At 37.1% G+C, this 25,715-nt stretch overlaps 1 protein-coding gene across 1 annotated transcript; it reads right to left on the bottom strand.

The window, feature by feature from the left end:
- Window positions 1-6,342: 6,342 nt before the first annotated feature.
- On the bottom strand, window positions 6,343-23,201 carry LOC140235393 (motile sperm domain-containing protein 2-like). The gene is made up of 16 exons (XM_072315420.1): window positions 23,133-23,201; window positions 21,437-21,494; window positions 20,299-20,457; window positions 19,717-19,803; window positions 18,749-18,903; window positions 18,144-18,204; window positions 15,928-15,966; window positions 15,488-15,612; window positions 14,599-14,799; window positions 13,548-13,619; window positions 12,942-13,012; window positions 12,295-12,403; window positions 10,749-10,845; window positions 9,959-10,094; window positions 8,983-9,070; window positions 6,343-7,630 (listed from the first exon to the last, which is right to left on the bottom strand). Exons 1-16 carry the CDS (start codon window positions 23,199-23,201, stop codon window positions 7,412-7,414), a joined length of 1,746 nt encoding a protein of 581 aa, XP_072171521.1. The 3' UTR covers window positions 6,343-7,411.
- Between the last annotated feature and the right edge of the window lie 2,514 nt (window positions 23,202-25,715).

Genomic DNA, 25,715 nt, shown 5'->3' on the forward strand with positions numbered 1-25,715 from the left:
AGTTTAAAAATCACCTGTTACTGTGAAATTCAGCTTACCTCAGTCACCGCCCAGGGAGCCACTGCCACATGGATGTAATCTGTCCTAGTCAGCCATAGTCCAAGTTTGAAAAACATGATAGAAAAAAACAACAACAAAGAAAGAAAAAAAAGAAAAGAAAAGAATAGGAGCAAATTTTGTCTGTGCTTCCCTTATACAGTGATTTCCATGTTTCCATGACGACGGTAAATTTGGCGTGGGATGTCTCCTGTTTCTTAGAAGCATTATATGCTTGTGTGTGTGTGTGTGTGTGTGTGTGTGTGTGTGTGTGTGTGTTTGTGGAGATGGTGATTTGTGCACATATTTTCCCCATTGCCTTTGCTACAGAATGAGGTAAGGCAAATTTCACAGCAAGATGCTGTGCATCTCAAGTACGTGTGGTTCCCTAGTTACCATGGAGATAACCTGTCGGATTGTTGGGAAGCGAGTAGTACTCTTGTTTCTTTTTATGCATTACCGGTATCATGAAGTTGCCAGATGTCTTTTTGGCAAAAAAACAAGAACAGAAAGCAAAACATGGCTGTACAATATGATATATATGTATGTGACATTTTGTGCTCTTTATGATTCCTGTCTGCTCCACTGCTGATGAAAACTATGTAAACAATACAGTTGAGAAACCTGTTCAAATAGGGCTAAAGATAGCCTAGATGTTTTTTCATCAACCTTGGTGATACATGCGAAGAAAATATATCCCTAGCCACTGAGAAGCAATTAAGAGTTGCAAAGTTTCCGACAGCATTTTGTACGAGATGTATTCATTATTGTGAATGCCTCATTTCCTTTTTCAAGTACATAAAGTAGTTTTGAGCAGCTGTTATCGTGTACCAGAAGTAACTGTATTTTCATTGAAGTGTTGTACTCTTAACTTGTGTTTATTTGAATGCGCTGGTCTGTATTTGGTCATGCACGAAGATGAGCCATAGCTAGTAACATTTTTTTTTTTTCACACAGGATACAGACCACTTCGTTAAAATAATTTTGGATTCTATAATGCTTTGTCAAGAGCACAGGTAGCAGATAGATACAGGATGAACTCATTCGGAATGGAATGCATGTTGTTGCCGGCAGACATGTGGTCATACTGATCAAAATGTAGGATGGAAATGTTTCTTTGGTCGGTTTCTAACCATATCCTGTCCGACTTATGCGGACAGACTTCAATAGTTTTATCACTCATTTTGTAGCTCCGATCGAGGAGTGGCAGTGTAGCTAGGAAAAGATATTTTTGATGTTGTAACTAATTTATTGTAGGTAGCACTTTCGTCTGCAATGTGAATCATTTATCTGTGGGAGAGATGAAACTGTGTGCGTGTTTGAATGAAATGTATCTTCAGTGATTGCTACAAAGATCTTTCCCTGTGTTCATGTGAATGTCTGGGTTCAAGACTAATTCATCACAACTTTACTATATAGTATGTTTTGCGCAGAAATCCTCCTCCCCTCCTGTTTTGTTTCTTGGTTCCTCCCGGTACACTTGCAAAATATGGAAGCCGCAGAGTAAGAATAGATGTTTAACTCAGCGAGCCTCACCCGACTGATCTCATTCACATGGAAGCTGTCGGGCTTCACTCCTCTGTGTGTGTGTTTGTTGGAGTGTGTGTATGTGAGTGTGTGTTTGTGTATAGGCAAATCGTGTTTTAAATCTGCGAGCGCCAATGCTCGCATTACAAACTGTCACAGGAGGAGCTAAGGCAGCAGCAAGATTCACTGATGAAGCAAAAAGGTGCTCCTGTTTTCCTACGGAAGACTAAAATATCAGCTTCTTGCTTTTTGTGTTTTATATTTATTTGTATATTTTGCAGAGAAGGAAACAAAAAAAAAAAGACAAAAACAACTGGATAATTGAAAAGTAAACACACTCCTTGTATTGTGTAGTGTTTACCCTGTCCATGCAGGTTTGTGCTCTTACTGAAATAGATTTTTTTTTTTCTGTGACACTCATATTTTGTCCTCATATTCTCATTTTTTGCCACAAATCAGATAGATGTTGTTGTTGTAGCTATCTTGTACATGGATAGATTTTTAGTGACCCTTTTGGAACTTAGTCTGGTATCTCTCTCACAAAGTCGAACCACAATGTACAGTATTAAAGATGGTTGGGAGAAGTATGAAGAAAAAAAAAAAGAAGAGAATGTCAACATTTCTTTGTGTACGGTGTCCAATTCAGATTTACAACCTCATGCCATGTGTTGGAACTATTTGACAAAAATGATGATTAAAAAAAAAAATATGTATAATGGCTCTCAGAATATGAGGGCAACCAAATGACAATGTTGTCTTGCTTTTAATGCCTCTATTCTATTTTGCAAGTGATGTTAGTGTGTGTGTGTGTGTGTGTGTCAAATGGAATCACAAATCCAGTAAGAAACGATGCAGGAACTTCCATTTTAAGTGTGATATATAACAGATCAAAATTTAATACACATATACATCCTTATGAAGAAAAAAAATCCATTTCATGTACATTTTTTATTTGTATATACAAGCCAAATCAAAAGACTTGTCCATGAACAATCATTAATTTATCATTATTGCATATCAAAAGTGTGTATGTACAGAGGTAATGCATATGAAATTTCGTATGATTTCTTAAGTCAAATTCTTAAAGGCAATCTTCACGGGTTAGTACAGAGCATCCTAGTTACAATGAGGACCTAAAAATCACGACTATTACCCAGCATTATAGCGTTTCTCACTACACCAGGGTACAAAAACATAGAAACATCAATAGATGGGACTTGCAAAAATCACCTTGTTATAAGAGGGTTTTGCTGTCTGACCTTTATATGAAGTTACACTGTACAGACAAACCCTGTTATAACAAACATGGATACAACGCGATTTCATTAGACCACAAGGATTTACTACAGTAACTGGTAGCACTGCCATCATTTCCCTTTTTCCCTTGGACATTTTCACAAGATTTTGTTACACAGGGAAACCCAAATAAAATGAGGTTGCTGTTACCTCAGAGTGCTAAAAAGAGAGACCAGCTTTTAAAATACAATATAACTGAAAATCCAGACCAATGAATTTACTAAAAGCTGTACCTTATTGTAAGCAAACTTGGCGTAATGGGTATTCCCTGTGAAAGGAAAATTCATACATTTCCACCTACAGTGCACTCCTGCACAGTAACAAAGTAATTCCTGTTACAGCGAAGTAAAAATTCACGCCGCAACATTATCCACTCTATGTATTTTTATTGTTCACTTGTTCAGTTACAACAAAATTTCGATATAACGAAAGAAAACTGCCGGTCCAGAGGACTTAATTATAACGGGAGTCTACTGTATCTTGCTATAGCGGGGTTCACCTTCCTTTACAAATAAATCAGGATGCCGATGTGTGAAGGAAGGGTAAAAGGTCATATGTCTCACTGGCAACAAATCGTCTGTTGAGAATGAGAAGGGCGTTAAGTGGTCTTGAACACCATGGGTTTAGTGACAACTTACGCCCTATCATTCTCAACCGACGAAATGATGAAATCATGCTTGTCTTTATGCCATGATGATTATGACACTGTAGCTCTACAGCAATGGCTTGGCAGCAAGACTATGATAACAACATGATTAAAAGATATGCTTTAAGTACAATAACCAGTTAGAGCTTCTCACTCCAATCACATTCATTAAATCAATGAGTGATCATACAGCTGCATTTGACACATAGAAAGTTTCTACTATTAAAAATATAATGCATGTAGTAACATATTAATTTTTACTATTTCATATCTTTTTGATTTGATGTGCCATTATCTTCAGTCATTTGTGACTGGCTATTGAAGTTGTACAAGTTGAAGTTGTACAACAGTGCTGTACAATGTATGTCATATCTGGATTTGCACTTTTAACAAAAGAATCCCTTGATTCTGAACAACAAAAGCACCCTTTATACAGCCTGGCAAGACAGCTCTAAGCAATAATTACATACTTAAGTCACACAGTCGATTACATTTACACATTTACTTCCGCCTGATATTCTTCCCTCAAAAAGTATACAGATAATACACATCACTGACGGTATTGGTTAGAATTACCCATACAAGGTACCTTTTGAACAGTCTAACATGTCCAAGGTGACAGCCGAAGGTGTTTGGACTGTTTCGAAGGTACTGAATGTGAGTAATTACACTAATGCCCAAACAAAATGATGTGTATTTTTTGTTTTATAGAATGATGAAGTTAATCCTGGTCATTTGATAAAATTCCGCAGTGCAAGAGCCATTTTCGCATGTAGACGAGATGGTGAAATCCAGCCTGTCCAAGTAGGCCTACCAAGCCAATTGCATGAACAAAAGTCACGTATTTGAGCAATGATATTTTTGAGCGGTCCTTAGTACAGTTCATTTGTCATGCTCATTACCAAGAACTTCTGCCTGCTGGGCAATGTTAGGCAAAATGAAAGACTGGTCATATGATTGCTGTCAGCCAATCATTTGATTAGGATCCATATATCACCACTCTATGCCATCTTCTAATACAATGCATGGTATAAGTTATTGACTTACATGTACTTTCCTCTAAGTTTTATACAGAAGATTGAATAGACACCTTTGCACTGTACTGATTGTCACATGAAGATTATGTTGGAATGTTGAGTAGTTTCATATTAAGTATTTCCCACAAGTACGTAAGGCTAGTTTTAAGCATACTTTCCGATACATTACAGTACAATTTTAGCTTAAAATCTCATAGCCAATCATGAGGATTTACAGAAAATCGAGATCAATGCCTGATACTTACACAGAAACCTTAACATTTCTAAAATTGGTCACCAAATATGAAAAATTTGTGTCACATGTAGGGCAGGATGTTGGATCAAAATGCATGGTAATAGTCTTCATAAATCTGAACATTATCCACACATAATACAAATTTTGCTGTATCGGTTAGGTTTTCAGCAGACTAAGAGTTAGTAAAAAAAAGTTACAACATCACATTTCAAAATAAAAATGGAATAGTAACATGAGATATTTCTTGCATATACACAGACCTAACTGGTCTTCTCTCTAACATAGCAAAACATTCCATATTTCTTGGCTACTTTGACATTCTGTATTGACATTAGGGGCTGGGAGGTGTAAAATTCAATGTACAGTCTAAAAATCTAGGGCATCCTGCATGTCACATTTCGAAGAAGTCCCATTTGAATGAGATTTAAAGGGATGGTTACACTCCATTGCGCTCTAACAAGAAATTTGGCAAGACGAGGAACAGGCATATTAGACTTTGAAAAAGATAAAAGACTTCTCATCTAAAAGTGCAAAAGTACCACATCTACTAATCAAGGGAAAAAAATTAGCATACATACATTCCACTAAATTACAGCATACTGTATTAAAGCAAGGACTGCTTAAAGTATGGTAATTTCTTGAGAATTTCATGCTAGACTGAACAAGCAAAAAGCAAATATTTTTGAAGGTATTCAATTTTGTACAAAAATAATCTCATCCCCCTTAAAATATTACAAGAAAATAAAGAATGAGCAAAATTTACATGACACGAGTCCAGCTCATCAAATTTACAGAGTTTCCACAGTCACAGGGCATTTTAGCTGCTACTACAAATGTACCTACTAGAGAGATCTCATGGCCTCATGGCCTTTAATTAATACTAAAAACCACATAGATATTTAACAACTTTAGCTGAAAGCAGGATTTTAAACCATGATTAAACATCTACATTCAAATTCAAACTCCAAAGAGAATACAGCAATCTATATGCAATGACAGGTACATGTATATCAAAGAATGGTACAGTAAGACTTGGTTGTTTTAGGGTGCATGACCTATGCCACGAAAGAAAGAAACAGGTAATAATTGCATTGGGACACATCAGCTGGGCCATGTGGCTTTTCTTTCTGCACAGCCTGCCTGGAAGTCACTTAAAACAGGAACAAGTGAGGCTACATTCATTTCATTACACCATGTTTCAATACACCATGTTGAATCAGCTTAAAGGGATGGTACAGTATTGGTGGAGATGAGAACTGGGCTTTTAACTTTTGGCGAGATGCCAAGAAAACACTTATGAAATAGTACAGGGCATACCATTCTACGAGGAATTCAAAGTTTATTCGATGAAAATCAGGTTTGGAATGACTGAAACATCCAAACACAAAATGAAACAAAGCGATCGTAAAAAAAAAAAAAAAAGTGTGGGTCCCACACTTCATTAGAATCGCTCTGTTTTGGAGAACTCAGCCATTTTAAAACCAATTTTCATCAAATAAATGTTGAATTCCTCATGGAATTACATGCTCTTTTATATTTCATAAGAGATTTCTCATTATCTCACCAAAAAATATTAGAAACCTAAAATTAGGTCTCAACCAAAACTATACAATCCCTTTAAAGGCGAATGGCACCCAAATATAGATGTACGGATTGTGTGAATGCAGAAATATTGGAACACATCAGTGAAGTTGAAGGAAAATTTGACAGTCAGTCTAAAAGTTATGAATATTTACAATTTCAGTACTGCCATCACTGGACAAAAACGCAGATTTTCTTCAAACTTCACTGTGAATTTTCCCAATCCACCTGGGTTACATTCTCTTTCACAACAGGCAAAATCAAGGCATTCAAGAGAGATCAAAGCATTTACCATGAATCCAGGATGTAACAAATATCTCACCATTTTTCTCTCTTTCACACTTTCAAAAACCCGCATCGAACTACGGACCTAACATCATTAAAAAGGTCTAAAATTATCCAGGATCACATCACTGACAATCATGTATAATGCGTCCATTCATATCTATATTCATGAGTACCAATACGTTCTTTTCACAACTGTTACTGACTCAAATTCAATAAAGTGCTAATGATTTTCTTTCATCCCAGCACAGTAAGACTGGGAAAATAAGGCTTTAAAACAGAAAAAAGATATACATGATTATATTATGGCATTGCACAAACCTTGACCACAGAAGACATTTCAGAGAAAAATCCCAATTGTTCTATAAAGCCTGTCCTCTATTATAAACTCATACACATAAAAAAAATGCATAGTGCTATGTTATTACAGCATCAACCTTTGAAGATTTAAGATTCCATGTATACAATTGACATTGGACGCAGATTACACACCAAATACAGTGCAGCTGCCCTCTTCTTTGTTAATGTACTTGAAGCATGGCATATACGTTTCCATTATTACATAGATTACACCAAAGGATACATCTTTCTTTTTGCCATCGCACGAAAAAGAGAACATGGAGGATGAGGACTTTCAAAATATAAGTTTTACATTATCTTTGCATGACAAGTCATTAGTGGTGAGATTCCTCCATTGAAAAGAGAGCATTGCGCACTTTTGGCTTCATGAGCACCTTACTATGGACACTCATCAGGAGGCAAGAGGACTCATAGACTCTCTCGGGCTCCCCGGAGGAACTTCTCCGTGGCCTCAGGACAGCTGGACTGACCGCTGGCGTCGTACGACACCAGGACGCCCTCTGTTGGTCGGTGGAAGTACAGGAAGAGCAGGAGAAGGAGGACAGTGAGGAGAACGAAACCTTGAAGCCAGAGGAGGCGGGAGATCTGTGACTTCATCTCGGCCATCTGGAATTCCATGATCTTTAGCTGGAGGCAGGGGTCAGATATTAAGAGGGGAAAGTTCAATTGTAAAAACACCAGCGTCTAGAGGGTCATCCTCAACATAGGGGTCATTTTCTGCACACATGCCATCTCATAAATGCTACACCATGCCACCACATATACACATGTGTATCTCTCCTATTTCAAACAAACAGGTAATTACTTCATCTAAAGCCATGGGCAGCTAAACCACATTATGATATACCACCCACTTGAATTCAAACTGTCACATGGAGTGGTAATAAGAGCATGTCCTGTCATAAACTTGTCAATCACACATGAAAGAGGATTCACCAGAACAATGGTATGCTGACATCCAAATCAGATGCATAAACAGTGGCAAGTAATGTACAGTTGCAGTAATCTGTGCTCCATCAGACGCACACTGATCACAACAGACATCTGGGGCCTGTTTCATAAAGAGTTGCCATTGATACTACGCTCGACTTATTGAGTGTAACTCATTGAATCAAGCTGAAGTTCAATATTGAGCAAAAGTCCTGTTTCATAAAGACACTTTATAGGATTGACTTCAAGAAAAATCACGCGTAACTATCAGTAGATTGAGCCTTACATGCGATCAATCGCAAAGTTGTTTGTGAAATGCAATTTGCGATTGATTACAACTTACACTCAATCTTTATGAAACAGACACCTGATCTAATAATATTCTCTCTATTCACCGGATGATGGTGAGAATACACAAGTAGAAGCAGAAATAATGGGCACTCAGAGAAACAGAGTGCTATCAGGGCCCTGTTTCATAAAACCTGTACTCAATAACAACTTACAAGTTGTTATAAGTTACAGAAATCCCTGCATCTGATTGGCAGAGAGCAAACTTGTCAAAGAAATGTGGCAGTTGTTTCTGATAACAAGTTTTATGAAACAGGACCAAGGTCAGCAGTAATGAGGTGGTATTTACAAATTATGAGAATTTTGCTTGAGATGCAAAAAGCTGTTTTGGGTATCATGCAACACACTCTTTCTATTTTAGAAAATATGTTATGAGGTAGAGATACTAATCATATGTAATCAATGTACACTTTTCACACATTTGTCCAAAAAGTTCCAGTGACTTTGGTAGACATTCGACCATGCCAATATTCATCTTACATATTGAAATTACTGCACTCTTTCCTTTTTCTGTAGAATCTGGCAAAAAAGTTGGCTTTTGCACATTTATCTCACATAATGAAATTACAGCACACTTTTCTTTTTCTTTTGAATCTGGGAGAAAGTTGACTTTCGCACAGTCCACTGGATACTCCTATAGCGAGGAGTTGAATGAGGTTTTGCCACACAAACCAATATATTGTATGCAATGGCAAACTTACCTTGGTGAGTATGGACTGTACATTTCGGTCAGCAGCCTCCGGCGTGTCTGCCCTGGCAGACTTATGGGGACTGTAGAGACAGCTCATTCTAATGAAGAAGATGAGACAAAAGCCTTCACTGGTACTATTCATTGATGTGGACGCTCCACTTATTAGATGCCTTGTGCTGCGAGAAAGCATTTCCTTTTCATCATCATCAAAGGCTTATGATGTTTTTATTCAAAGTTGATTTCCTACACAATCTTTTCTTTGCTTTTGCTGTGCTTTCCTTTGTGCATCTTGTAGTTTACTAGATAGATGGAGCACGTTAGCACTACACAATGTCAGTGTTTGTATCATTCAGCAACGGGGAAGCAGATATCTGTACTGGTCAATCTCTATGAAACCGAGTCCTACTACACTGTAATTCACAACCACTACGTACAGAGTATCAAAGTGTGATGTCATAGCCATTCATCACCATGGAAACTGGTTCTAATCAACCTCAAGTGGCCCAAGTGTTTATGCGCACACCACGTTCCAACCGAAACTATAACAAAAGACTGTGACATCATCACTTCGATACTCTATGCAGCCATCTGTTGAATGCTGCTAAATTGCTTTGGCAAAAAAACTTTTGAAAAGTGTTGATGAATACATATAACTACATTGTATACCACACTTTAATACTTTAATATGACAGAGCACCATGTGTACACTTACGGAATCTAGAATGGGCCCTTCTAGTAGGGAAGGGGAGAGTCCTATCGATGCTTTCAAAACTATCCTGAAGAAGAGGCTTCAAAATGGCTTACCGGGCAATACCACCTCCCCCCCCCCCCCCCCCATTCGTAAATGTCCCCATGAGCCAATATCCAAACACAGTCAATGTACAGTCAATGTACTGTATGTGGTATGCAAGTTTTACAACCTTGATTGCAATTCTGTGCATCCATCGCTGTAGTAGAGCGATGCGTGCAAGTGTGGCATTCGTTACCTGTGTTCAAACCTGTCCTCGAGTCTGACTGACTTCCAGAAGTGCGCCATCTCGCTGGTCGCCTTGAACGAGGCACCCTCCGCCGGCTCACTGCTGAGAATCAGGAACTTGTCCCTCACCACCAACTCTCCCGGGCCTGCAAAACGGAGTGGGATGGACAAGGCAGACAGAATTTCACTTGTGGGAAGATATTTCATAATGGTGGTAAGCTCGATCAATCTATCTGTCATTGAGGGCTTCTTTCTAAATGTGGTGGATTCTAGATTCTTTTGTTCGGTAGGGAGAGAATTTGAGGCATTTACACCTTAGCTGATATTCACATGGGGTTGCGACCAATGATTATCATTGTTCTTCAGTAAAAACATGGGAAGCTTTATGATGGCAATACTTTCTTATTCAAAGTTTTGTTATAATGAAGCCTCTACAATTCCACTTGACTAATTTTATTCTGTTCTTAAAGGTCAAGTTGAACATGGTGCAGAATTGTGCTCTAAAGATGATTAATCAGTATTTGAGATCAAATTCAAAATGAAAAGCTTGAGAATTCTTATAAGATACTAATAACATAGAATTTTGAAAGCTCATATCCACAAGGCTACCACCCTGAGTCTAATATGAAGCACAATTTTTTAAACGGACAAGGACCTGACAACGCCAATAGTCTTATCTCTGCTTGGCATTACTAGTAATGTGAAGGAAGCGACATATTTTGTGTCATGGGAAAACATCTAGACAAGTTGGTGACGGGTGGGGGGGGGGGGGGGGTTGGGGTCTTAGGAAGCCCACTGACCTGAGAGCAGGGTGATGGTGATGTGGATGGATGAGCCGGGGTTCACTGGGCCCATACTGGGTCTGACTTTGTACCTCTCTGGGGTGGTAGTCTTCACCTGCAAGACCCCAAGCATACAACATTTCCAGCTTTTAATGAATGAATGTTGGCAATATTGGTATCAGAAGATATTTTACACAGTACACTCGTGCGTGGCTGAGCATCCCATTTGGTAAGTCAAACAAACTGCCTAAAATTGTGGTGGCTTTACCCTAACTAGGCCAGATTCTGTGAGTTCTTAAAGCCTCGGTAATGATGAACTCGATGGCACAAAAATTGGCATGTTTACAGAGTAGCACGTAAAGCATAAAATCAAGATGTATTTCTATTTCGATATTCTCCTTTTTTTTTTCTTAATATGCAATTTTGCTACATGTATATGATATTGATGAAGAAAACTGTGGAACTGTGCTAACTTAGCTGTGTGATGAAGGTGATTAATGAATTTGAAAAAAAAAAAGTTTTGAAACTAACGCCGTCATTATTTATGAACAAGTATCACAAATATCATTTCATTGTAAGTCATCACATCAATACAACTTGGACAAAGAATGCTATGTATGGCAATGTAACTTCCAATGAGACAGTCACTGGCTTAACAGTGTCTTAAATGGTCAAGAATAATGACCAGCTCTGAAAATGTACACATTTTAATACCTCTTATCATTTCAGCACTTGAATGAAACTAGCACTTAAAGAGCAAAATCAAATGTAGCAACATCCAAGAGCCTGGTTTATCTCCGATACCAATCCATACTTCTGGAGGTTTCACAAACAGTGCTTTGTAACAGCCACATGGGCTTTAACACGATACATCATCGTGGTGAGTCAAACAAGATAACTATCTGACCGTAATGACAACCAACATCATCATATCATCATTTTATTATAAACTAAACAATGACGATAGCAAAATTCAAGAACAAACATGACTGGCGAGTGCATAAAACAACTGGAGAAGCACTCTGAGAGCGCAGACCTCCGCCAAGCAACTCGTTTCCACCATTGATCTTGTTCTTCCATAGAGATGAATGATTTCCACCCATACATGTATGTATGTATGCTGAAAATCATCAGACTTCCCAGTATAGAAGACTTTTGTTATGTCATCAACTTCCAGCTGCATGGTACACCTCGCCCTGGCAGACAATGGAACGTGCACTTCAGTGCACGTACGTAAGCTTTAAAAAATGCGCAGCTTCAACTCCAAAGTTAATTGACCCTTCTGCCAAAATATTGAAAATCCTTCATAAAATCCATAAAAAATTCCCAGATTACTGCCAAAATTTAATCATCTGTTCCTTGTGTCATTCTCAACCTTTCCGGTAGGCCTAAGTTTCATCAAAATCCGTTCACAATTTTTTGAGTTATTTTTGCACACAGACAAACACACAAACCAACAAACAAACAAACGCCAATGAAAACATAACCTCCTCCTTTGGCGGAGGTAATAAGAGTGACGATAAAGATGTCAGGAAGAACAGGGACAACAAAGACACCTTCTCACCTTGTATACCACTCTCCTCTCAGTCGTGTTGGTGATAGTGAGACTGGAGGAGATGCCTTCCGACCCTGAGATGCTGGAGGGAGCTTCAAACACCAGCAGCTCTCCCGGTCTGTGGTGTGGCGGAGAGTGGGTAGAAGCCATCACATCAAAGAGGGTAACACATAATCAAACACACAAACAAACAAACAAACATCACTCTGTCATCCAATATAGAGAAGACTTTTCTTGATTCACTACATTTCTGATAATAAACTCTTGACTGCAAAGACTGAATACTGCTGAAATATCTATTGATCTTTGAATGTAATTCTACTTTAATATCCCATAAGCATTAGAACCTCTGGCAGCAATTTCACAAGTTCTGATGGTATGTAACATGGACCTGATACATTAACATCATTACCATACCCAGAATAGCAAATATTGCCGTCCCACAACTAATGAGCTGCATTGGCCCGGTACATTTTGTATCACTGTTTATATTTTTGCACAACAGATAGTCAATTTATGTATAACATTGCAATCCATGGATACACAAAGTTACCCACTACATTTCCACCTGTTTACACAATGTCTTTTTTTTTTTTCTATGTTAGATGATATCAAAGAAACATGTTCCTGTCGTAAAATACACAAAAAGTCCTGACCTTATACTAATAAGTGGTCCACTGTGCACGTCCCTCGATTTACTACGCTTAGAGTGACTTCCATGTCTTTTCTGTAGATACAAGAGCAAGATAGAAGATAAAAAACAAGAGTTGATACATTAATGCAAGAAGAACATGAATACAAACGAACTCATCAGAAATCATCTTTCGCTTTCCTGCAGGTTCCATTATGTTTCTATTAACTTTCGCTGGGGTTGCTACCACATGATATTGATGTACTACAATATACATAATCACGACTGTAACATTTTTTTTTCACTTCTGACATATTGTGATAATTTATGCTTATTACTGTGTTTATATTTTCTTACAGTATATTGTGAATAACACAAGAAATTTTGAGAGTGAAGTTAGAAAAATTTGAATGGAAGTAGGCTGACAATGTATATCACAATTGGCAATTTTACATAAATTGCCATAATGCATTAGAAGGACACAAAATCAGATTAAAAGAACATCAGTAAAGATCAGTGTACATGTGTGTAGGCATGTGTACAAGTCTGCATGACTTAAACATAGCACATAAACATTAAACATAAACACATGCACCAAAGCATTATATCTTAGTTGATTACAGGAACTTACATGTTTCCTGTGACTTGAGTTATGGTCGGGATCAACATTCTCTTTGTCCTCAAGATTGTCTTGGAAATGAACCTTGAAGAGAGAGAGAAAAAAATATGTCATTGCGGTTATGTTACCCAAAACAATCTTCACTGGGTCATTTAAATACTTCAACTGACTACCGCAGCTTCTTTGGTTACAAAATAGAACAACACATTAAATCCAGCTTAGATGTGCAAAAATATCACTTGGTAACAAAGAACATGGCAGTCCATTAGTCAAAATTTGACTCTACATGTAAGTGAAAAGTGCTACAGAAAATGACAGGACCTACATGAAAGCAGACTGCAAGCGACTTTCAAATCAAAAGCATGATATATCACTGATATTGGAAGTCGCCACCCCCTTCCCTTCATACCAGTGCCTCTGAGTGAATAAACCCTGATTTCTAGGTAAGCTCTATGATCGACGACAACAAGGCAAACAGGGAGGTAACTTACATTCTTGTTGTTGGCCAAGTAGAAAGAAAGTGTACGTTCCATGGGTCAACACTCAATGCAAAGTGAAAAATGAACATAAAGCCATACTTCCTTACTACTTCATGCAAAGTGACTATCCCTGGAGATGCCACATACATGCACTTAATGCAAGATTCCATGAATTGAGATAAGTCTCGAGGACTTCGTCCTCTGACAACCGACTCGTGATGTCAGTCTGCAATATGTCAACACCATGTCTGATTTCCAAACACACTATGGGTAAACTTTCTTTCATACTGCTTTATATAAGCTTTGATTGTTGATAAGCTACAGCTCTTGAGAAATATAAAACTGGATAATAAATCAGTCCTTTCAGCTATTAAGAAAAGCCTACGTCAACAGAAACTACAAGAAATCAATAAAACATACAAATACAAAAAAAAAAAACATTTCACCGAAAAAAAAAAAGAAACCACAAGAAATGCATACAAAATGTAATAACTATTCGACAACCGCCATTAAAGATCGTGCAAATGACTGCAAAAATCTGTTCAGCAATGTTGTTCAACTTGGTTTTTATCCATCATACTCACTTTCTTGGGCTGTCTCTGTTGCCGTGGCGATTGGACAGCATTGTTCACTGGCTGCAAGGAGAGGTCATTGTCCCCATCCACTGACCTGAAGGTCACATCGCCGTCGGCGACATCTCCTCCATCTATCTCCTCCTCCTCTGCCTCCACATCCTTCATCTCTAGGTCTTCATCCTCTGGGATGTATCTCCACTCGTACGTATCCTATCAAAAAAGGGCGGAGTCATCATCTTGAAACACCAATTTATGACAACTGTATACACTACTGAAAGGAAGCTAACACAGCAACTTTCATTGTCATAGGATTATATTTGGGGATGATGAGGATCTGTGATTTATTTTTCTGGTGTCTGTATATCAGGATTATGGCTGTACTGCTGGTCAGAGTCCAGTTCGCATGAAAAGACATCAACAACAAGGACTATCCATTTAATGGAATACCATCTACATGAAATATTTTGCAAGGTTTTCATTTTTTTCTCGAATTTTACATGTCCGGCGCTATTCCCGAATTCAAAAACATGTGAAATATTAACTCTGGTTGCAATACCAATGTGACGCGCACACATACAATTCTCCATTCAGCACCGTACTCCACAATCACAAATTTAACCACTCGTAAAATTGTCAATTTTGTTTTAAAAAAGTCAGACTAAGTAAATACATGGCATATGCAGTACTGGACAGCTGACCAAAAAGGTGGCTAGCCTTTGCAGTGATCTACACAAACATTTTTCAACCAGACTATTTACTTACAAGGTTGTTGTTTTTTAAGTTGTTGGTTTGTTTTTTATTGTTTTGGGGGTTTTTTTTGGTCATCTTGACAAATAACAACTCTTTTGAGTTGGATGCCGAAACCAGTTTCAGTATGCTGCACTTTAGGAAAACTTACACTTCCGCCCATGTGTGGTGGTAACGAGTCGAGGTCGATGTACGTTTGCACTTCTTTCCCACGGATGAACTTGATATGTTCCCTTGCCACCGCTGACAAGAAATTCTCCACAATCTTCCATGCAGCTGCACAACACAAAGTCAAACGTCACATGAGAAAATATTAGTGTTGCCCCTGGATGTTTGCCAGGAGCACTGCAAAGAAACATTCTCAAATATCAATCTGTTTTGCAAATTTGATATCCTAACTCACATCAATTGTCGTTATCCAAATGAAAACAAGCAAAATTCAACAAAAGACAACTTCCTTTTCACCATGCAGAGAAGAAAGGTGGAGGGATAGTTATCAGATAAGCTGTCTCTCCTTACAGCAGAGCTGTGAAGGGGTTACAAAAAAAAATATTTAGGCTCTATTGACATCATTGCAGTAGATCTACTCACCATTAAGTATCCATGGCATGTCATATATGTACAGCATGTCTGAAAAAAACAACAACAACAACCAAGAACTTGATTTAAAGAGAGGAAATATGCAACACAGGGTACAATCACATAAATGATCAAGATATTATAATAAACACATGGTACACTGTAATCACAAACACTGAACAAGAAAGTTATCACCTTCCCTTTCATTCCAGTGGGAAAAAAAAACCAAACACTTGGCTTCTGTCATACAGATCATATGACATCATGTGATACCCTTTCATCATGCAAAAACAAATAAATGAATAAATAAAAAAAAAATAGAAATAATCATAATTATAATTCCTATTGAAGGATAACACTGGGTACAAACTGAATGTTTCTTGCGCCATGTACCCTTTGACAGTATATATGCAACTATCTTTCATCCCAGACCATTTTACAAACAAAAAAATGGCTGTCAATAATATATCAAATTCTGATCATTGCTACCTTTCCTTCGACTACTGAAGTCTTTCAAAGTCACTGATACATGTACACGAAAAACCAAATGAAATTTGGGGACATCCCATTTGATTTGTTTTAGATTAAGTATTGGAACATGCACAAGGGCATACAGGCACAAGCTAAGTAAACATACTGGTGCCATAAAATGGCAGCACAAGGACATGAATATGCACCTACCTTCACTTTAAAAAAGAACACACACTGTTCCAAAACAAATTACATGAAAAATTCACTATATCCAAAAATGAAAGGGCATACAGAATAAACACAATGTTTCAGCCCTATTTGGCAATGTGACATGGTTGGTCTAACCCAAAGATGCATCAGTGAGATAAAGTGGCTTCAATTGTAACTTCTAGGGTTTCCCAAATAGCAATACTGCATATGTCCTTTTATTGGCAGAGAGCTAAAAAATGTCATTCCCTGAAGGTCCTATGGAAAAAGTTTCGAGCACTGATAGGAGGTAAAAAGAAATGAGAATATTTTGATTTATCACTTCCAAACTCATACAACGTTTGGACAAAAGTCTAGCTAGAGTTGAGGGTCATGTGAGATTCAATTGAAATTCGATGGACTTTGGACGACTCCTGGAAAAGAGAACAACAGCACTTACAGTTCCCCCCCCCCCCCCCCAAAAAAAAAAAGGAAGTTTGGGGAAACATATCTATCCCAAATTTGCCCCTCTTTCAGGGTCATGTCAGAAAAAAAACAAAAACACCTTGTGTCATGTATACAGGCAGGTCTAGGCAAGGAAATCGAGTATGTTATAAATCAATCTACCAGCATACCACAACATAAATCAAAAGTACTACTACATGTATATCAATTCAATTCAATTCAATAATGGTTTTATTTTGATCGCATTGCAGTCAGAGACTGAATTGCTCGATGTTACAAAAGTATAACACATACACAATATAGATAACATAATGATAAAATTACAAAGAGCATTTCCATTATGAACACATCATATTATATTCAGTCGGATATGGACTCGAGAGGAAGTGAGGAAGGGAAGAAAGACAGACAGACTGATAGGGATTATGGAGGCAGAAATGAGGGTGGGAGAAAAAGAGAAAGCGGGAGTCCGCGTAAGAAAAAAAAACATAAACATCATCAGTTAAGATACATTTATAAGTTCAATCATTTGTATGCAACTGTTCATTACTTCAAAATGCTGGAGCATTAAAAATAAATTAACAATTCCATAAAATGAATCATATCATAATAAAGATATAAACAGTCCGCGGAAGAATAAATGGAATTGATGAAATTATCAAGTGTACAAAGACTAGAACAATTAACAGAATTACAAATATACATATTTTCATAAAATAAATCAAATTCCTCTATCCTCTATAAAATTCACACTCTTTCACATCAAATAAAATATTTCGCATTATCTCGAAATCATCGTAAAAAAAAATCCTATGTGTAGTAGTATTAGCTGCACGGTCTCTGGACAGCTGCCAGTACATGTATTTGTGCGTATTTGTAATCTTATTTCAAACTTTTTAAGACCAGATTACCACACAAGATCTCGCTTTTAACCATTCAGTTAGGCCATTTCCGTAACAATCAAGTCTTCACAGTTACAGTTATAATAAATCTTGAAAGATGCAAACGGTGTCACAACTTATGGAAAAATACGACACCACGAATCATTAATTCTATCGTATTGCTCAATTTCTCTTTTAACTTTGATAAATGAAAGTAATACTAACCAACAAAAGCAGGGAAGTACAGCTCGAAGCATGTGATCATGAATCGCACCATTTCAATATCCTGGAATCATGAACAAAACGAAAGATCATTAAAATGAAACAAGACTTGTCCACCCCAATCCCCCTCTCCCCTTGAACATATAAATGCTTAACAAATGTACTTTGAATTGCCGAGGCACACAAACATGCCTGGTGGTAAACGGAACCCCAACCACTGCCATCTGGCAATCGTATGTCGAGCAAATTGATTTATGTGTGTGTATTTGTGGGTAGTCTTGTGCTTAACTACTGTATGCATTGGTACACATTTGCAGGCGACTGTCTGCATGCAAAATCATACATTCTAAATTCCACTGCAGTTATGCATACAGGCAGTTACTTTTGTGCAGTGAGAAATAAATGATTAAGTCTTAACCCGTTCTATACGGGACCCTGGCGGCCTGGATATTAATTCTATGGGGATTTAAGAATTCAGTATGGAACGGGTTAACTTGAAACAATCACATTTGCCTGTTTTAAGTAATTTCCCCCTTTGTAGACATCAGTATGAGGTAAACACATCCTAAAATTCTTCTTCCTTCAGGACACAAGGTCAATGAACTTACCATGTTGGCAAGCCCCGCCCCCGTCATGTCCTCCATGACAACAATCCTGTCGTACGGGTTGCTCTTCTGGAGCTTGTTGAGCCAGTACACGGTCATCTTCCTGGCCCATTTCTGGTATTCTGGCTCCTTGCGGTAGAACTTGACCCGGTACCACACTGGATGAACAGACGGACACAACAACGAAAGAAACTTAGTGGGATTTTCCTTTGCAGCAAGTGATAGACCATCAATCAAAGTTTGGACAAATAAACTGACACTTGGGACCCATTAGCAATGTGCTATCATGCTTTACAGAGCATGGAGAGTTCAGGCATAATGAATGTAGTAATGTACCATAAAACAACTATGGACAAATTAAGGTGACTCTGATCTTACTTTTTTATCACTCTACTTTCTTATTATTCCCTTTTCTTATTATTCTCATTTTTCTTTTTTTTTCTATTTTTTTTTTTTTTTTTGGGGGGGGGGGGTGGGGGTAGGGGGAGATCATATTATGTAATATTAGCAATACATGGCCAGAAGAGCATATGCTAAATTTAGAAAACAAAAGTCTGTTTTGAAATTAATTTTTTATCATTATTCTTCAATATATAGAAACTTATTCAATACATAGATAAAAGCAAAATAAAATCATGCTCAAGCTGAAGAATTATAGAACAAAATCAGACAAAGAGAATGACATATATCCATATAATATCTAGTAGTATCCATCACTGTAATTAGAATTGTATGTTTTTGTATAATTTTCTATTTTTTTAGTGCACAGGGGCATTATGCACTCTGTGTTATGCCCTATATAAGCACTGTCAATCATTATTATTATCATTATGACACATACAGGTATGTACAGCTATCTATTTTTGCATCTATCTGTCTCTGCGTGTTACCCCTAATTCTGACCAAAAAAAAAAAAAAAAACCCACAAATACACAAACGAATTACAAAAGTTTGCAAATATCATTACTCACATATGCGAAGTCCCTTTTTGTCCGTAGCATGAGAGTAGAGCGCCCCCATTTGCTGGAACTCTTCTGGAAAACTCTCAAATGTGATATCTAACATGAAAGACGAAAACAAAACAGCATGATGGTATATGATGTCAGAAAGCCAGATGGGAGGAAAATTTCTCTGTATACTCCCTAAGGAAACTTGGTAGGTTTTGTCTTTATTTAACTTGTACCGTTTTTTTTTTTTTTTTACTTAGTTCCCCCCCCCCCTTCTTTTTTGTTGTCTCTGATTTGTTCATTTTGTGTAGTATACATTCCCTCTTTATACTTTTAGCATTGTAAATCAGACACAATTCAGGCATTGGGCTGCAGAGTTTGATTTAATAAATAGACACATTCAATTCAATAGAATTTAAACTTGAAATCAAGAAACTATCTTTGAATTATCTTTAGAGCTACAAGCTATGCATTGTGGATGTACAATGATCAATAAAGCACCAAAAAAATATAAATATGAGAGGGTTTATAGGAAAAAGAAATTAACTCTCAACATCTGACCTCTTATTTGCTACCAAAGTTTCACTCATATGATCACTTTCTTACCATTGACACCAAACTCCTTTCTCCATTTCAGGATCTTCTTCATCTTTTCAAGCGCTGCGTCAATGTCCTGCTTACCAATCAGAAAGACGCTGTGTACGTAAGCATCACTCTTTCTCACCCAATCCAGGTCACGTGGGTCATACAGGGACTCGCCATTTTCTGCACAAAGAGTTCAGAATTCCAAAGTCAGTCTTCATTTATATGAAGGAAAAATGGCAGTATATAAAAAAGAGATATGGTTTCACACTAGCAATCTTTACATCATTATCCTTTAAATGTGGATACACAAGATATCTTTACATTCAGCCTTTTAAAGGAAACATGTTGAAAAGGCAACAGTTATGAAATGTGTCTGACTGCTGGCCAAAAAAAAAAGGAAAGAAAGAAAACAAATTGAAAGTTGATCTACTTGTCAAGCAAGCTGTGAATTCTTGGCAGTATTTGTATGTGTGTATGTAACTAATGAAGTGTTAGTGTATTTTGAAGACTGTGAAAGGTATGGGTCAGGTCTAGATTGGCTCATATAATTAAGGTACACAAAATATATGTTATCTGATCTTCTTGTTCTGAGGATTATTATCTAGATTGTGTTTGAAATTTAAGCTACTGCACTATGCAGGCTCATAATATCAGGATTAATATGGCAGACTATCAAACTCATCACCTCAGGCTAGATCATACGATCACAGCTAAATCTTGTTGAAAAACAATCTAAGTGATAAGAACAGTAAATCAACCTAACTTCAACAGTTGTTTCAGAACCCTGAAATTTGACATACCCTGGTAATGTGATACTGAATTGAGGTAAAAAAGTAATATCAGTTTCTGCTTGACTAATTACATACTGTACTCTCTCCTCTACACAACAAAATAATGAAATAACAGAATCTATTTTGTAAACAAATGTTCTAATTCTTCGATGAAATTTAATGAAATTGAAAATGTGATTTAATGTGTCATGGTAGGGCTTACATAAAGTATGTTATGAGCAAGTGTTTGTTGAACTGTTATAGTTTGTCATTCTGTTGCAGGGCCCCCTAGGATAACAGTGTTTAAACCACTGATGGGGCTACCCTGGGTAAAGAAAACTGAATAAATAAATAAATAAATAAATGACAGACAAAGCACTTGAGCTTACCTTCACCACATTCCTCAAAGAACCTAGTTCTCAGCTCATCTACTTTGGCTTTGTTGTCCTGAAAAAGGAAACAGAAAATGTGACTATGAAGGCGATCATCACTCACTAGACTAAAAAAGACCAGTTGTGGCACTCACAACCATTGACAACTTAGCTTTTTGTTCTAGCTTACTAAATCGCATAAAACCTTCCAAACATTCAACACTTCCTTTCGGCAAAATATTCTTTGGAGTTTGCAATTGCTTGTAAATGATGAATGATCGCAACTTCAAATATCAGAGATTGGTAATGCCTAGAGAATAGGCATGAAACATTGTAACCGGTGGAACAATGAACAACTAGAAAAGCACTCTAACAGCGCAGACCTCCGCCAAGCAGTTACTTTCCACCGATGATCTTGCTCTTCCCATAAAGAGATTTTTCTCCTCTCCACCACTGGGGAAAAGCCATTTGGGTAATTGGGCTCTTCCATGGAGATCAGTGATTTCCACCCATAGGTATACTAGTACATGCTGAAAAATTGCCCGATTTCCCAATATAGAAGCCTTTGTTACATCACAAACCCTCAGCTGCCTGGCGCACCTCGCCCTAGCAGAAACTAGAGCACGCACTTTAGTGCGCGTTTGAAAACCTCAAAAATGCGCAGCTTGAACTCCCAAGTTAATGTGTATTGCATGCTGTACAGTTTCGTCAGTTTTCCCCTTGTTTGCATATATATTTAATTATTTGGATTGTTTTTTTTCACTTTTTTTGTTTAAATCAATCTCATATTGTAACAGTGTCTTGAACTCAATACAGATAGCAATTATGATGATTATGCTAATACCCGGTGTTGCCTAGCAGAAATTTTAATCAATATCACTCGTAAGATTATCCTTTTAAACCCATCTGCATATTTTGATAGATTAACCACATAAATACTCATTTAAGATTTTCATTCATACCATACATGCATCTTACCTATTGTTGTTTTTACTGTTGGTTGTAAATAATGTAAATAGTTTATCAAATTCATTTCGTTCAAGATTTTTGCTAATTATATCAAATTTATGTATATTATCTATTGTGCTTTAAGTTTACTGTTGATTTGTAAATAATGTAAATAGTAGTTGTAAATTGTATTTTTCTTCATTTTCGTGTTATTACACTGTGCCATGATTTGATTTTCCCCAATACTCTATATTTGAGTGACATGGGAAAAAAAGAAATTGTCATTGTCAATGTCATTGTCTAATGTCCTTGGACCCTACCTGTCAAAATATCAAAAATCCTTCATAAATTCCCCCAAAATTCACGGATCACTACCAAAATTTAATCATTTGTTACTTGTGTCATTCTCAACCTTCCCTGCAAGTTTCAGCCAAATCCGTGCACAACTTTTTGAGTTATTTTGCACATAAACAAACCAACGGTAACGAAAACATAATCCTCCCTTGGCGGAGGTAATAACCTCCATAAGCTCCATATCGATTCTGTAGCAGCGGCTAGCAGCGCGCAGCGCAGGGACAGCGCGCTTTCCTGCCAGTTCCTCCCCTCAAGCTCTGGCTGAGGAGGTTCGGACAGGTAGGTCTACTGACAGTGATACGCACCAACTTTCCCAACACAGAAAAAGCTCTCTGAATCCCACCCATTGGACCTTATTCTATACACGGAAGCTGTAACAAATTTCTACAGGTGTAAAGAGAAAATAAAATACCTTGATTTGTTGTCGAAGGTCAGTGGCTTGGCGACTGGAGTTGGCATTTGCGTTTGTGTTTGAAGCCATTTTGCGAAGCTTGGCTCAGCTGACATGAACCAACGTTCCTCCTGCGACCGATATCTCGCACAAGATGCGCTGTGTAGTGCTGTAAAAGTACAAGAGTACGAGTACGTGTATGGGTAGCATTTGCGATGATCGATACGAGCATGACTAGATTGCTGCCAGCCGATTTGTTAGTTGTTTGCTCACTGGCAGAGATACGAAAAGTTTTTACTTTGTAAATATGCAATTATTTGCAATACCCCTCGAGTTTAGCATTATGGCGTTACAAAATGCCTAAACTCATAGAGGCATATTATACTGCGAAAGTGGAAAATTTCACGCATTTCGTGAAAATGAAAGCACGCGAATATCTGATTCCGCGAATATACTCACGTGACCACGAAAACAAAACAAGAAGAAAATAAACGAAAAAAAAAAAATCAGTGCCAAGGTTCATAATCAACTGACAGGGATCCCGTTATAGGGAAAATTAATAATAATGATAATAAATGATATTAATAGAGAGACTCTTCAAGCGCTCATTCTACCTAAGATAGATCATGGCGCTGTAAGTTGAGATGAAACACATAACCCTCACCTAAACTTTATAAATATATATATGAAGACTTATTTACCGGTGGTGTACAATAGGTAGGTCTATAATGAAACACTGCAGGTACTATATAGTAGGACATGTTGCCTGTTCATTGTTTCGCACTAAAGGAATTTTCTGTTTGTAAGAGAGTGCATAAACATGTTTGACTTACACACGGCACACACGGCGCGCACACGCATACACACATATACACACACACATCAACACACACAACATTCAATCAATCAATCAATCAATTTCCTCTCATTTATACGGGTATTTTGCTTGATTAACACCACGTGTTAACACTTATATTTTCATAAGAAACACAATGAGAGCAGAGTACAACAAACAAACAAAAAAGTTTGCAAATACATTATACCTATTTTTCATTAGAAATGTTCCGAAGTTATTCCTAATCAATGAGTTTCTTCTGCCTTTTCTGGACTGGAAACTTTGGAAGGTTGTGTATAGGTAATTATACTAACAGCAAGAGAATATCAGGTTATAATCCTATTATACTGATCTATAGTCCTCATTCAATGGACGGGAAGCGATCAACTGTCGAGAGAGGAAGAGCCGTGATTAAAACTTCCCCAGTGCATGTGGCATGATGGGCGTGAACAAGTCTTGGACTTTGAAACAGATATGCGTTATCACTTCGACAGAAAAAAAAATGGAGCACCACATACTCGTTGACCAGTAAATCAATATTCACGTGCAAAACTATGATTAATGGTGTTGTGACTTTTATGACATAATTGATGGAAATGGAGGGGACTGCACAAAAAGCAGGGCTCGTATTTTGTATAGTTTCCGAGGCTTCATACACGTAAATACTGCAGATCACCCAAAAACTAAGCAAATTGCCTTTGAAAAAAAAGAAAAGAAAAGAAACATACAAAGAAATCTACACACAAAAAAAACAACATATAGCGCTCATCTCTTGTAAAAAGAAAAAGAAAAAATGCATCGAGGCTTTAGACATTATTTTCATGTCATGCATATGAAAATTGGGGAGAACCATGATAATCATACGAAACTAGATCCAACATGTGCTGGAAAGTGCAATGAATGTATACTTTAATTTAATGACCAATCAAATACAAAGAAACAACGACTTTGCCCATTTCTCTTTTTCTGACCTAAATTTTGTAATTCACTTTATAACACTTGATCAAAGAAGCTTTGAAGTTTAAATACTTTCACTTTCAAATAAAACAAAACTCTTACAAATTCTTATATAGCATAATGAGATATACTTTTTAAAGCCCTAATTAAAAGTTTCCTTTACCCAAACACAACTCATTTTCGTCTCAAAACATAACCTTGACTATATTTCTATGAGCCCGTACATCTCGTGACTCGCGTGCTCACTCCTGCTCTCGTTTGTTTGTTTGTTCGTTTGTTTCTTAACAAGAGATGTCTGTTTATTTAAGAGCAAAGTTGATGTTATAATTGTATCCATGTTTTGTTGAAACGTATGCGATTCAAAGTTCCTTAAAACAATCACATACTCATGTAAGCGTTATGTATAATTATTGTTTTGTATTACTTTATGTGTAAATGAAATCACGAATTGATGTTTTGGAAATAAGTGTTTGTGTATTGCATATTTTGTATGTGTTTCTCTTGTTCTTTCCTATTTTTAGGCAACATGCCTAGTTTGTTAGTTTAGTAAGTAATTATTGTTTATGAGGTGTCTGCAAAATACAAGCTCAGCTTTTTAGCAGCCTCCTCCATTTTCAACAAAGTTTATTTATATCTTCATCATAAAGTTAGACCCTATTATACATTTATTGCATTTCAGTTCACCACAATTTCTCTTATCATGTTGAATTGATCTCGTTATAGCGGTTATGTAAATAACTTACAGCAATTGTATTTTTGTTTGTTGGAAATGGAATAAATAAGAATAAAATTAAATGAAAACAAGGGGTAAG

This window comes from Diadema setosum, chromosome 11 (genome assembly GCF_964275005.1).
Source record: "Diadema setosum chromosome 11, eeDiaSeto1, whole genome shotgun sequence".
Lineage (NCBI taxonomy): Eukaryota > Metazoa > Echinodermata > Echinoidea > Diadematoida > Diadematidae > Diadema > Diadema setosum.